Source organism: Barbus barbus, assembly GCF_936440315.1.
Source record: "Barbus barbus genome assembly, chromosome: 31".
Taxonomy (NCBI): Eukaryota; Metazoa; Chordata; class Actinopteri; order Cypriniformes; family Cyprinidae; genus Barbus; species Barbus barbus.
Window position 1 is genome coordinate 7,010,315 of NC_136759.1, and position 13,741 is coordinate 7,024,055.

Here is a 13,741-nt window from a genome sequence, read left to right on the forward strand (position 1 = left end):
ACCAATGGAAAATGATCTAGAAATAAAGGTAAACTGACTTGTGAAAAGCGAATGATAACAATTTTTGAATAGGAACGTTTGTTATGTGGAGCAGATGTGATTAACTAGGACTGGATGGGCTGGTTTTATGAGGGGTGTAAAAATAATCTCACACTCTTAGCAGTTTTTCACCTTGCCATTGTTTCAGAGTTTTCTCTTCATCATAACTACATTTGGTGCTATATGAGGTTTTGTTTGTAGACCACCTTAGCAGTAAACCGCCTCTCTTTTGTACCCTCTAGTGTTGCATAGAAAGTAAGGCAGCCAAACCTCCCACTCTGTTTCAAGTTATCACACACAATAAACCTGCTATGTCTGAGCATTTTTTTTATTATTAAAATCTTTTACGTGTGTTTTTACCTTTTGTATAAACTTTCTATATTTTAAATATTTTAGGTTTGTACATTTATTTCAAACCGATAACTTATATTTACATATTTCATCATTTTCTTTGAGAAACATGTTTTCTGTTTGTTGGTTAGACATTAGAATGTTCTTTCTAAACTGTGTAAAATGCCTGAATAGTTGAAGCTCTTTTTGATGTATGTGGCTGTTGAAAAGCTTGTTTGAATTCCAAGTGGTGGATGCTTGATTTAACATGTTTGCTGCTGCTATAATCTCTTCTCTGTAAGTCCAGTTCTGTCAGTACCACTTGTCATGAAGATAAATAGATCATACAGCAACTTCCCAGATTTTGAATTCCTTCTCAGAACGTTAATTTTATGTTAACAAGAGAACCGAATGTACGATTATTGTAAAAAGTAGCATAACAGAAAACAAAGACGCACTAAATATCCACTACTGATTTTAAAGAGTCACCTATACATTGGGACTAAAATTGTGCATATTTGTCTTTCTAAATGGAATGTAATATTTTAGTCCGATTTTTTCGCATTAAGCAGTGTAATGTCTAAATAAGTACATTTTTATTTGAATGTATGTTGTTTTTGTCACACGATGGTCAATTGCACAATTCTTTTTTTCCTCACAATTCTGAGTTTATCTTGCAATTCTGAGGAAAAAAAAGTATATATATATTTTTTTTTTAATCTAAAAAAATTTTTAATTGTGAGATAAAAGGTTGCAATTACCTTCTGTTGTTGTTATTTATTTTTATTCAGTCAAGGAAATGGGATTCCATAGTAATAATTTATGGGCTCAAAACAAGAAAAATTGTAGACAAATGTTCACTTTTTACCTTAAGATTGTAGTTCATATTACTTTAAGTACCTTTTTTTTTAAAAATAGTTTATTCGTAATTGTTCAGATCCACAGAAATTCCAACATAAGGATCCACTTTATATTAAGTGTCTGTAATACCAGCCTATGTTTAACACAGTGTGTGTTTTGCTTATATTTAAAAAATACCTGCATTTATTTATTTATTTATTGTAATTACATTCACTTTATAATTAAACTGTTGTCCCTACACTGTAAAAAAAAATGTTGTTTCAACTTAAAATAATTTGTTACCCCGCTGACTTAACATTTTTAGTCAACTTGAAATTTTAAGTTACTCAATGTTGATTTAAGGGACAACTGGAAAATTTTAGTTCTCTAAACTAAAAAATTTAAATCAGCGGATCAAAAACTTTTGTTGAAACTATTTGTTTTACAGTGTAACCCTTCTCTCATGTCAATAGCAGCAAAAGTGTTATACATCATGAACACAATTGTACATTGTACCAAACAATTATTTTTCTGCTAGAATCACTTAAAGTTAAAGGTGGATAAAGTTAAAGATGCCTAATGTAAAGTGGGACCCAACATAGTATTTACCTGCATTATACACAAAAAGTTAGCTATTGAATGTATTACTTGGCCATGTCTGGGCTTCAGATTTCTTATCTATCTATACAGTCATTCCTTTATGTGGTGTTTTGTGAAGTTTGCACATTTACTGTAAAAGGCAGAGTGTGTTTGTCTTGCATGTGATCTGAGTGTGAGGGCTTTTAATATTCATTTACTATACCATCAAAACATGTTGACCCCATCTACAAGCAACTAGTGTCAGTGAAGACCAGTCTTGGTTATGTTTGTGCTTCTCAATATTTAACATTGTCATACAGCTTATTGAAGCCTCCAGCATGTAAAAGCTTCAGGTGACACTATGAAGGGGTGAAAAGCACATAGGCTAAAAGAGTAGTTCTTTAAAGTATAGCATGTTTTTGCGTTTTAATTAAAAATGTATCTGCTGTGTTTGTTGTCAAAATTAGACTAGAATCCAATCCACGATCAACCTATTTTTCATTAGGATGTAGATCAATTCATTATAATATAGGACATATTCTAGCTCATATGCAAAATTCAGTGCACAAGCATTGATTACACATTGTATATTTGTATAGATGTATATCCGCATGTCTATTGTCTTTCCATCAAATGTCATTTAGGCTTGACTTTCTTCCTGGAGGAAGAGTCTTTGCTTGCAAGTAGCATTGAACAGTGGTGCATTCAGCAACAAGCCAAACCTGTTAATAAAGGATTCCTCAAGTAGAAACCTGTGTCAATTTACTGAGAACGATATAGACAGGAGATTTTCATTGTTATGCACGTTTCCTTCAGCCACAATAGGGCTATTCACACTTGAAATAGTTAACCCGTGAAAATTCTAAACCACGTTTGGCACCGCTCATGTTTTACCCGGGGTTAAAACGTTTCAGACTGTACATTCCTAAACGGTTAGGTTATAATTTGCATATTTTCGGTGTCTGTCATTGATTGGACGATCGCAGCACGCGACCTGGAATTATGGAAGGCGAACTAATGTTTGTACTGAGTGGACTATAAAGTGTAGCGTAAAAAAGTTATATTCTTCCCTCAATTCACGCGTTTTTGTCACCAAACGACTGTCACTGAATTCCGTGACTGTCCAAAGAACGAGTCACGAAATTTTAACCGCATCGATCCGGAGTACACTACACAGTAATGCAAGGGAACAGAAGCTACTCAGTGCAGTACATTTCATAATTTTTTATTATAAATAAAAAGTAGGCAAATACTCTCATCACAATGATTCACTAGGACATACCGAACAGTTTGAACTAAAAAGTAACCAACTTAAACAAATCTGCTGAATTAGCAGGCACCTTCACTTCCAATGGAAAAGATTCTCATCAAATAAATCATTTGAAATCTGAGGCATTTTAACAGAAATATGACATTAACTCATTTTTAAGGTTTTAAAAATAACCATTGCTCAGTATATCAAATCTAAATCTATTCTTGTAAATAAAAAGTTACGTATGGCACCATATTAACTGAATGTGGATTGGCACAAAAATGCTTCTTACATCAGAATATTTCACATTTGCACTAACACAATTAAAAATAGTTTAGCCTTTTTGATTCATAAACTCTTGAGTTATAGATTTGATTTACGTTATGTAAGATAATCAAAGATGCACATACATCGTACATAATGTATTGCTTACAGCAGTGATTTTACAATGTTATTTTCTGATTTCAAGTGCAATTCTGAAAGGTGCCAGTAGAACAATTTAAGACAGTAAAGGAATATAACAAAAATTTAATGCACACCCTTCATACTAATATCATGTGAAAACCAAAAAAAACATTTTTTTTTTGAGATGTACAAAGCTTGGTGAATGCAAATATGAAAACATTCAAAATAAAAACCAGTTATAGGTGCAAATACCAGTCTAAAAACCTCACCGTTGTCTTTCCACGTGTAAAACCATGTATAACTTTAAATGATAAAACTGCACAAGAATTACAATGATATTTGCCCAGATGCAGCATCAGCTTCGACCCTCATTTAGAGCTCGACCAAAAAGATGTCTGCATACATCAAAAAGTCCAGATACATCTGAAATGAAATACATCCACAACAGACAAACCATTCATCCTCACGAGGAGAATGTCTGAACGAACATTACAGGACGTCACATTAAACAAAAAGCTTCTTTTTTTTCTTTGCAATCATATCAAACAGCATTTGATGATGTCAAATGCAGAAACACAGGACAAACAGAATTCAATTGCAGAATAGTTCAGAAAGCAGCCTCACAGACAAGTTTAAAAGAAATTGTATAGCATTTACATACATGAGCTCAGCGTCAGAGGGAGGACCTTGACTTATTTATTGCTCAGGTAGCTTTTCTTTCCCAAGGGCCTGCAGAAAAATCCCTAGAGAAAGTGAAATATGCTGCAAGCCAGTAGAAAATAAACCTCATAAAAATATTGTTATTGGTTCTCTATGCAAAGTGTCATGGTTACAGTTAAAATGATGGGACTACGAGTAAAAACGCTGTTTTTGACAAGACTATTGTTGGCTCAGATGACAATTAGATAAAATAATTTGTGATGAAAAACTGGCCTCCATCTGTGCTCTCTCTGCTGTCATCTGTTCCTGTGCATTACTGAGACTCAAGCAGCTGGATCTCAGGGTAGGTTACTGCACTCCAACTAGCATTGTGTCATATTGTGTCATTTCTTGATCCATATCTTCAGTTGCTACATCACCTCCTGTAATGGCACGTTACGCCCGAGATGGCAGCTGGCCGTCATTGGCTGATCGCTCTCAGTACCTGTTCTGATGCTCAAAGTGCCAGCGGTTGAAATCAACGTTGAAAGCCACGATGCTGCCAGACGCCATGCCTGTGATCAGAGTCCTGGAAACATGGAAAACGGAGTCAGGTTTAAACCAATTTAGGATTTGTTTGTACAGTTTGTCTCTGCGTGGTGAAAGTGTAAACTTGAGTTTGACCTCTGATCATGTGACAGGTCCGTGGCTCGGATGCCGGCGTCACAGCCGGGGTAGACGTACAGCTGTTTGAAGTCACAGGCCTGCCAGACCTCCACCACCCCGTTATCTCCTCCAGTCACTAGATTCTGCCCATCACTGCTCAGGAGGATGGCCTGACAAAAGGAAATACAGCTCAAGAAATATAGCTCAGAGTACTGTTTTCTCAACTTTAGTAACTAGCAACCTACTCTACCATTCAAAAGTTTTTTTTCATTTTTTTTTTGAAAGAAAGAATGAAAGTAATACAGATATTCATCAAGGACACGTTAAACCAATGAATAATGCCCTTTTGAACTTTCTATTCAGCAAACATACTGAAAAAGTATAAAAATTTCCAAAAAACATTAAGCAGTGTATTTGTTTTCAACATTGATAATAAGCAGAAATAATATTTCACAATACTTGTTTTTACTGTATTTTTTTTTTTACCAAATTAATGCAGCCTCTGCAAGCATAAGAGATTAAAAAAATAATTAAATAAAAGTACAAAATCTTACGAACACCAATGCTTTAAAAATGCTAAATATAATGATAATTATAGTAAAAAAAATATTAATGAAATATAACTATTGCTATTACTTATTTAATGCATTAAGTATAATTATAATGTTACATTATATTACAAAATATAATGTTTTACATTACATTACAAAATTTATATATGCTTCCAAATTATTTTAAAACTATGCAATTATTATTATAAAATAATGTAATAAAATAAAATAGAGGTACTGTATGTATATATATATATATATATATATATATATATATATATATATATTATTTATGAAGTATTACTATTGTTATTACTTATTTAATGTCTTAAATATAATTATAATTTCACATTATTTTAATAACTATAATTTTTTTACATTATATATATATATATATATATAACAAAATTTATAGGCTTCCAAATTATTTAAATACTATGCTATTATTATTTAAAAATAATAAATAAAACACAAACATAAATAATTAATAAAAAATTACAGAGATATATTCATATATAAAATAATAATAATAATAATAATATCTATATCAAACTACAAGACTACTAATTTATTTTACCCCAATACATTATGAATTTAAATTTATGTGTACAAATTTATAATGGTGAAAAGTGAAAAATTTCATAGAATTCACTTTAAGAATGAATCTTTTTACTCAAACTATAGGGCAGCTATAGGGCATTATTAGAAAACTGAGGCATTGCTTTAGAAATCTAATCTAACAGACAGGAAGTGTGTGGTCAAGCACAGAGTTGAGAACATACACGTGTGGAGTCGTTGATCTCCATTTGGGCCAGCAGTTTGCCGTTGATGCTGAAGTTGCAGAACTGACCCCTGTCGTAGTAGATGATGCAGTGACCCTCACTGGACACTGAGATCAGGCGGGGAAGCACACAGCTGTCGGGGCCCTCCAAAGCCCTCAGAAGATCCCCAGTGATGGTGTGGACCAGACACGGCCCCTCTGACAAACAGACGTGTCTGATAAGAGACGCTAGTGGAATCACACACTCTCTTCACTTCATATCCCACAATGCTCCTCTCTCACTCACCTTTTGCTCCACTGATTACAATTCCCAGCTCAGCACACACTGACACACACACCACCTCATAGTCATGACCGGTCAGTACCGCACGGGGAGCTGGGTAATCACCTGCAAATGAGCACAGGAAAAACACACGCACACACACACACACGAACAGCACAACAACACGCATGAGACATACAGCAGAAAATATACATATAAAAATAAATACAGGATTTTAATATAGGTGTTCTAACCAGATTTTTAGGATTTTGTCTTAAGGCTTTCAAAACATAAAATTAAGAATAAGAATATTACATGACAAAAAATTACCAAATTTTAAAATTAGTTTAAAAAAAAAACTCAAAATACAGAAGACATAAAATACATATAGACTTTTAGGATTTTGAATATTAAGAGAAATAAAAAATAAAATAAAACAAAAACAGAAAAAAAAATGCATATAGATAGACAGATGAATAGAAACATAAAAAAATTCTCATTGGTGGTTTAGACTGTTAGGATTTTTAAATATAAACTATAAAATGATGATGATGATGATTGCTAAAGCAAAATTTTAAATACTTTCATAAACAAAAAAAATAGAAGCATTCACATTAGTCTTAGATTTTTTTGAATTTTTAAATACAAAAAATAAAAATAAATAAATTAATAGATGACAAAAAAATTAACCCAATTTTAAATTAGTTCAAATAAAATAAAACAGAAAATAAAGAAGCATAGACTTTTAGGATGTTTAATTTTAGGATTTTTAATATTAACAGAAAAAAAAATGTAAAAAAAAAAAAAAAAAAAAAAAAAAATGGATGAATGGATGGATGGATGGATGGATGGAAGAACATTATAGATAGATAAATAAAAGCTAAATATAAAATTCCCATTAGTGGTCTTAGACTGTTAGGATTTTTAAATATAAAATGATGATGATGATGATAGAAATAAAATAAAAATACATTAAAAACAAAAATAGAAAAAAAATAAACAATAGATAGATCAATAAAAGCAAAAAATAAGATTCTCATTAGTGGTCTTAGACTGTTAGGATTTTTAAATATAAAATGATGATGATGCTGATGATAATAATAATAGAAATAAAATAAAAATATGTTAAAAACAACAACAGAAAAAATAAACAGATGGATAAATATAAACAAAATATAAGATTCTCATTGGTCTTACTGTTAGGATTTTTAAATATAAAATGATGATGATAATAGATAAAACAAAAATTTTTAATAATTTCATAAAATAAAAGCATGAATAATAAAAAAATATAAGCATTATCATTAATCTTCTGAAATACAAAATAATAATAATAACAATAAATTATGAAGAAGTTAATAAAAAAAAAAAAAGATAAATGGGAAAAAATATAAGCATTCTCACTAGTTGTCTCTTACTTATGGATCCATTTAGATACAATCAATGATTTATTAAACTGCTATAAAAGCAACTTGTTCTGTTTTAGCCAAATCTTGTGACGCACATCACCAAAACCAATGAATCTGATTCCGCCTGGAAGGTAATCCAGTAAGAGTACTACACAAACACAACATAACCACAATAAAACAGGTCAGGAGAACATCTGCTTCAGGAGGCGTCGCTCCAAATGATCACCGGCAGGAAGCCCACGCACTGTCACATGATGGATGAGAGGGAGGGAAGAGGTGATACGAGGTCATTTAAAGACACCTGTGGTACCTTAGCACCAGCTGGACGCCTCGCTGAACTGCCATGAAAGGACTCGTTTTGGAAAAAGTAGAAAACTCATTTAAAATCTGCCTCTAAACAAACACAGCACTCGAGATGTGATATGAACAGTGTGGAATACATCCCCATCCCTTTCACATCTACATTTTGCTTATTATAAGGTCCACTGCTGCAATTTCCAAAGCAGTTCATTTGAGAAACAACAGGTTGAGTCATTAAACTGCTCGGCCTCCTGGGTCTGTAGCATCACGCTTGAAGACTCTTGTATATTTGTACACACTGCAGTAAGTTAGAGAAGCAATTCAAGTGTAAGGAAAACGGGGCCTGTGGTGTAATTAGCTTGATTTGTGCAGTGAGGAAGCAAAACAGTCATTATTAGCCGGGGGGATCAACATTATGGTTCCAGATGGATTAAACATTGCTTTCGGAGAAGGTGTGTGTGTGTGTTTCAATTGTTTAAAGGATTAGTTCATCCCAAATTGAAAATTGTGTCATTATTTACTTGTGCTCATGTTCCAAACACACTTGTATATAATATAATATATTATTATTACAGTCTTCGGTGTCACATGATCCGTCAGAAATCATACTAATATGCTGATTTGAAGCTCGAGAAACATTTCTTCTAATATTTTTTGTGGAAACCGTGATACTTTTTTTCATGATTCTTTGATGAATAGAAAATGAACAGCATTTATTTAAATCAAAAATCTTTTATAACATTATAAATGTCACTTTTGATCAATTTAATACATTCTTACTGAATAAAAGTATTAATTTCTTTATAAAACACATTTTTATTGACCCCAAACTTTTGAACAATAGTGTATTGTATGTCCAGTGATCTGTTAACATTGAGATCAGATCGCTGAGTAAATGAGTTAAACGAAAGAACAAATCTTAGTGAACTGAGTGGTTTGTTGAGCTTATTCAGTGAATAAGGTTTAAATTTCAGTCTGTTCTGCATACAAATTCATCATATAACTTCATATGGACTACTTTTATGGTGCTTTAGTGTCCTTTATGAAGCCTGAAAGCCTCAGTCCTGATTCACTGCAACTGAATGGTAAAGAGTTACCACCACAAACCTCCTTGAAAGAAAAATCTACAGTATTAGAACGACCTATATGACTCTAAATTATACTGAATTTTTGATAACTTCAATAAAACAAAGTTGTTCTCTGTTGATAAAATCCTGGCTTTACACATATACGCACAGGCAGAGGGATTTCTAAAACAAAGCTAATAATATAGTACAGGGAGAAGGTTCATCCCATTAATTGAGTTTCCATTTTTAATTAACATTAAGTTCATTAACATCCACATAATTAAGACACATGCCATTACTTTGCATGCAGAGCAGCATTAAATGAAGTCAGGAATCAATAGAATGACTGCTACAAATCCAGATGTTTTTTTTTAAAGTTGGCGAGCAATCAAAGGTTACTCAGGCCTTAATCAATACGAGTTCTCCACAGGGGCCCGTCTGACAGCGCTAAGCCCAGCTGTCAGTGATCTGGGTGGGGATGTGTGTCAGCACCGGATCCCTCGGGAGATCCCAGATCACCTTCATCACAAAAGATTTAATAAGTCTGCACCCGAGCCCTTCTAAACCCTGGCGCTGAACCCCAGCGGTACAGCGTCACAATTAAGATGTGTAAATTGGAGAACGGCTGCTGGGGTCGTGAAGCACCGGGGCCTTGATTGAGCTGGACGGGATTTTAATCATTGCGCATTTAAGACACACTCCGGCTTTCTCGGGCAACTGTGAAATCAATTTCTACACCATGTCGGAGTGCCTCAGGGGCCGGTACTGGGATATCTGCTGAATATTCATGGATGTTCCTGTACCGACACTCTCCATTCAGAGACTGATGAAAACAGTGCAGTGTGGGGAAGCTTGATGAAACACAGCTGAACTTATCATTAACACAAAAACACACGCTGATGAGGGTTTGTTTTTCTTTACCGCTACACTGATATCGTTTTAACAACCTCAAAGTATTTGGGGTATAAGTCTGGAATATATAATGAGGGGAAAAAAAAAAAAAAATTTGCATTAAATGAGCACATTCCACTTTAGTGTGTACGTGTGTGTAACTGTGAAAATGTTGCCTCAGGTCAAAGTCTTTCCTGCAAAAACGGTTATATACTGCATACTTATGAAAACATAACATCAAAATAAAGAAAAGAAAAAAGGCTTTAAAATTAAATTTCTATGTTGAAAAACAAATTATAATATAAAATAATGAAATAAACATGAAATAACATCAACCAGCATTTGTAGTCTTAATAAAGATTATGAAAGGCAGTATAAATGTATAAATGCAGTATACATCCCATGTTTCACAGATGGGATAAGATTCTTCAGCTGGAATGCAATGTGTTCTTTTCTCCGAACATAATAGCTTCTCATTTAAACCAATAAGTTCTATTTTGGTTTCATCCATCCATCAAACCTTTCTCCAGTAGTCCTCTGGCTTGTCCACATGATCTTTAGCAAGCAATTTTCTTTTTGGAGAACAGTGGCTTTCTTCTTGTTATTCTGGCATGCACACCATGGTTGCTCTGTGTTCTCCTGGTGGTGGGCTCATGAACATTAACATTAGCCAATGTGAGAAAGGCCTTTAGTTGCTTAGAAGTTACCCTAGGAACTTTTACAACCTCGCAGACTATTACATGTTCTGCTTTGGAGTGATCTTTGTTGGTCGACAAACTTCTTGGGAAGGTAACAGTGAATTTCCTCCATCTGTCTGACTGTGGATTTGTGGGGCCCAAACTCTTTAGAGATGGTTTTGTAACCTTTTCTTGCCTGATGAGCAACATCAACTCTTTTTCCGAGGTCCTCATTAATCTCTTTTGTTCGTGACATAATTTACTTCCACAAACATGATCAGACTTTGATAGATCCCTGTTCTTTGAAAAAAACAGGTCACATACTGACATTTGATAGTCATTGCACTGCCTGAAAACACCTCTGCACAGATGGACTCTAACTTCACCTTTACATTAACTGCTAATCCAAGAGATTCACATACTTTAGCCACTCACAGATATGCAATATTGGATAATTTTCCTGAATAAATAAATATTCAAAGAAAATATTTTTGTCTTATTTGTTTGATTGGTTTCTCTCTGTCTACTTTCGGGACTTGTGCAAAAAACTGATTATGTTTTGGGTCATATTTACGCAAAAATATAGAAAATTATAAAGGGTTCACAAACTTTCCATATATATATATACACACATACACACACACACACACACACACACTATACACTATATTGCCAAAAGTATTGGGTCTGCCTTCTAATGAACAGATTTGACTACTTTATTAATTTCCATGAGTACAATGTTTAATGTTTAAGCATATAATGATAATATTGCGTGCTTCTAATTTTATAGCAACAGTTTGGACAGGACCCTTTTCTATTCTAACATGACAGTGCCTCTGTGTATAACGCAAGGTTCAAAAAGATATGATTGATTGAGTCAGTGTGGAAGAACTTGACTGGTCTGCAGAAAGCCAAGTCCTTATCCCAGCTGAACACCTCTGGTGTGACTTTAAATGCAGACCTTGAGCCAAAAACTCCTCACCAAACACCAATGACTTGTACTGAATTGTATTGTGCTCCCAAAAATAATTCAGAAATACACCACTAGATGGCACTGTTCATTTCTTAGAGGACAGACTCAACATGATGCCAATTCTGGACATAATAATAATAATAATAAAATATTATTATTAAGATGTTCCAATAAATACTTACATAACGTGTTCATCAGTATTACTCAAAAAGAGAGAGTCGGACTCGTAATCCAAAGGTTGCGGGTTCGAGTCTCGGGCCGGCAGGGATTGTAGGTGGGGGGAGTGAATGTCCAGCGCTCTCTCCACCCTCAATACCACGACTGAGGTGCCCTTGAGCAAGGCACTGAACCCCCAACTGCTCCCCGGGCGCCGCAGCATAATGATCACGGTGTGTGTGTGTTCTCTGCTGTGTGTGTGCACGTTGGATGGGTTACATGCAGAGCACAAATTCCGAGTACTTGGCAGTATGTCACTTCATTATTTTATTGCATGACATAATGACACCAGATTGGTACTATATTGGTGTACCATGAGTTTGATAAATTTAACAATGTTAGGTTTATTCCTCATTATATATAAATAGTTCTTTGTTCGTAATTCCCTCCAGTTTCAAGCATACAGACCATTAGTCTCCTTTGTGAGGACACACAGTACGCAGTTGTGTGTGAATATCATGGGAGTTTTGTTTCCTGTGCTTTGAAAACAGGAGTGGGGCTGTACCTCGCTAATTGGAGGCAGTCGAGCTGAAATCCTTAATTAACTGTCTGAGCATCACTGAAGTTAATTAGAGAACGCGCTCACCTAAACCACAGCTCATGACATGTAGAAGCAAGGACAATACATCTAATACACATCAGCGGTGCAAATGTTCAGATATCTTTGCAAAACACACACACAAACAAGCACAGACATGCAGACTTGTTTTCTTATTAACCTGTTTGCAGCTCATGTTACAAAAACAGCTTTCTGCATTCAGTAGCAAGGGATCCCGGAACAATTAGGAGCTGTAATGCCTTCATTTGTTATGCAATTATAGCTTTTGTTAGTACAGTGATTAATATAAAAATGAAAAGATAATATGTTGCCTAGTGTGTGAGCTTTTATAATCTCCTCCATTATTAATGTAACATCTAATATTAATGTCTGTTCTTGCATGATTGTATAATGTAGTATGCTGAATACTGAGGTAATTGTGCTTAAAGGAATAGTTCACCCAATAATAATAATGACTCATATTTTAGCCAGAAGCAACAATTTGAAGTTAAAAACATCCTAATGATGGATTTGTTTATTACAAACAGGCAGCTTTTTGCTTCACAAGATATTGTTGCTGTGATGTTTTTATCAGCTGTTTGGACTCTCATTCTGATGGCACCCATTCACTGCAGAGGATTCAATGGTAAGCAAGTGATATAATGCTACATTTCTCCAAATCCGTTCTGATGAAGAAACAAACTATATCTTGGCTGAGTCAATAAGCACATTTTCATTTTTGGGTTAACTATTCCTTCAGGTTTAGTTGCTACTCACTGTTGTTAGGGTTGTCTCCTATGATATGGTGCCGCCCACTCCAGTACCAGAGCAACAGAGTGGCATCTCTAGATCCCGACACAATGTAGCAGTCACCCCCAATGTAAGACTCTGAGCGGGCCAGACATGTGACCACGTCCCAGTGACCAAACACTATCTGAGTGAGCTTGCCTGCAAACAAACATACAGCATTTACCTTTTGTCCCTCGTAATTCAAAGCACAAATATGTTGGTCAGACCAACAAACCTTAATATCTTGGCCACTCATTTCAATGTAATAAAAGTGGCTGTGGAATGTATCCAAAATTACAAAAACAACAATAAAAGTTTGACAAAAGTGAAATATAAGAGTCTTTAGATAATGTTTCATGAGAGTTCTAGAAAGAAATGGATTTTTTAATGAATCAGTTAACTCGGTTTGAATAACCAATCTAAATGATTCATTCATGATTCAGAGTTCAACTCTGATCCTGACCTGACCAATGGCTTCAGAAGTATAACATACAGTACAAGTCATATGGACTACCTTCAGGATACTTTGATTTAAGG

The 13,741-nt window shown here is 34.3% G+C and overlaps 1 protein-coding gene across 2 annotated transcripts in view; it reads right to left on the bottom strand.

The window, feature by feature from the left end:
* Positions 1–2,998: 2,998 nt before the first annotated feature.
* LOC306851657 (neurobeachin-like) overlaps positions 2,999–13,741 on the bottom strand; it is a gene marked incomplete at its 5' end in the record, with an annotated part of 296,026 nt that continues 285,283 nt past the window's right edge. For both annotated transcript variants that reach the window (XM_079388064.1, XM_079388063.1), the window contains 5 exons: positions 2,999–4,673; positions 4,769–4,920; positions 6,084–6,280; positions 6,369–6,470; positions 13,193–13,363. In XM_079388064.1, coding sequence (XP_079244190.1) covers positions 4,583–4,673; positions 4,769–4,920; positions 6,084–6,280; positions 6,369–6,470; positions 13,193–13,363 — 713 coding nt within the window. In that variant the 3' untranslated portion in view covers positions 2,999–4,582. The remainder of the gene's footprint in view (positions 4,674–4,768; positions 4,921–6,083; positions 6,281–6,368; positions 6,471–13,192; positions 13,364–13,741) is intronic.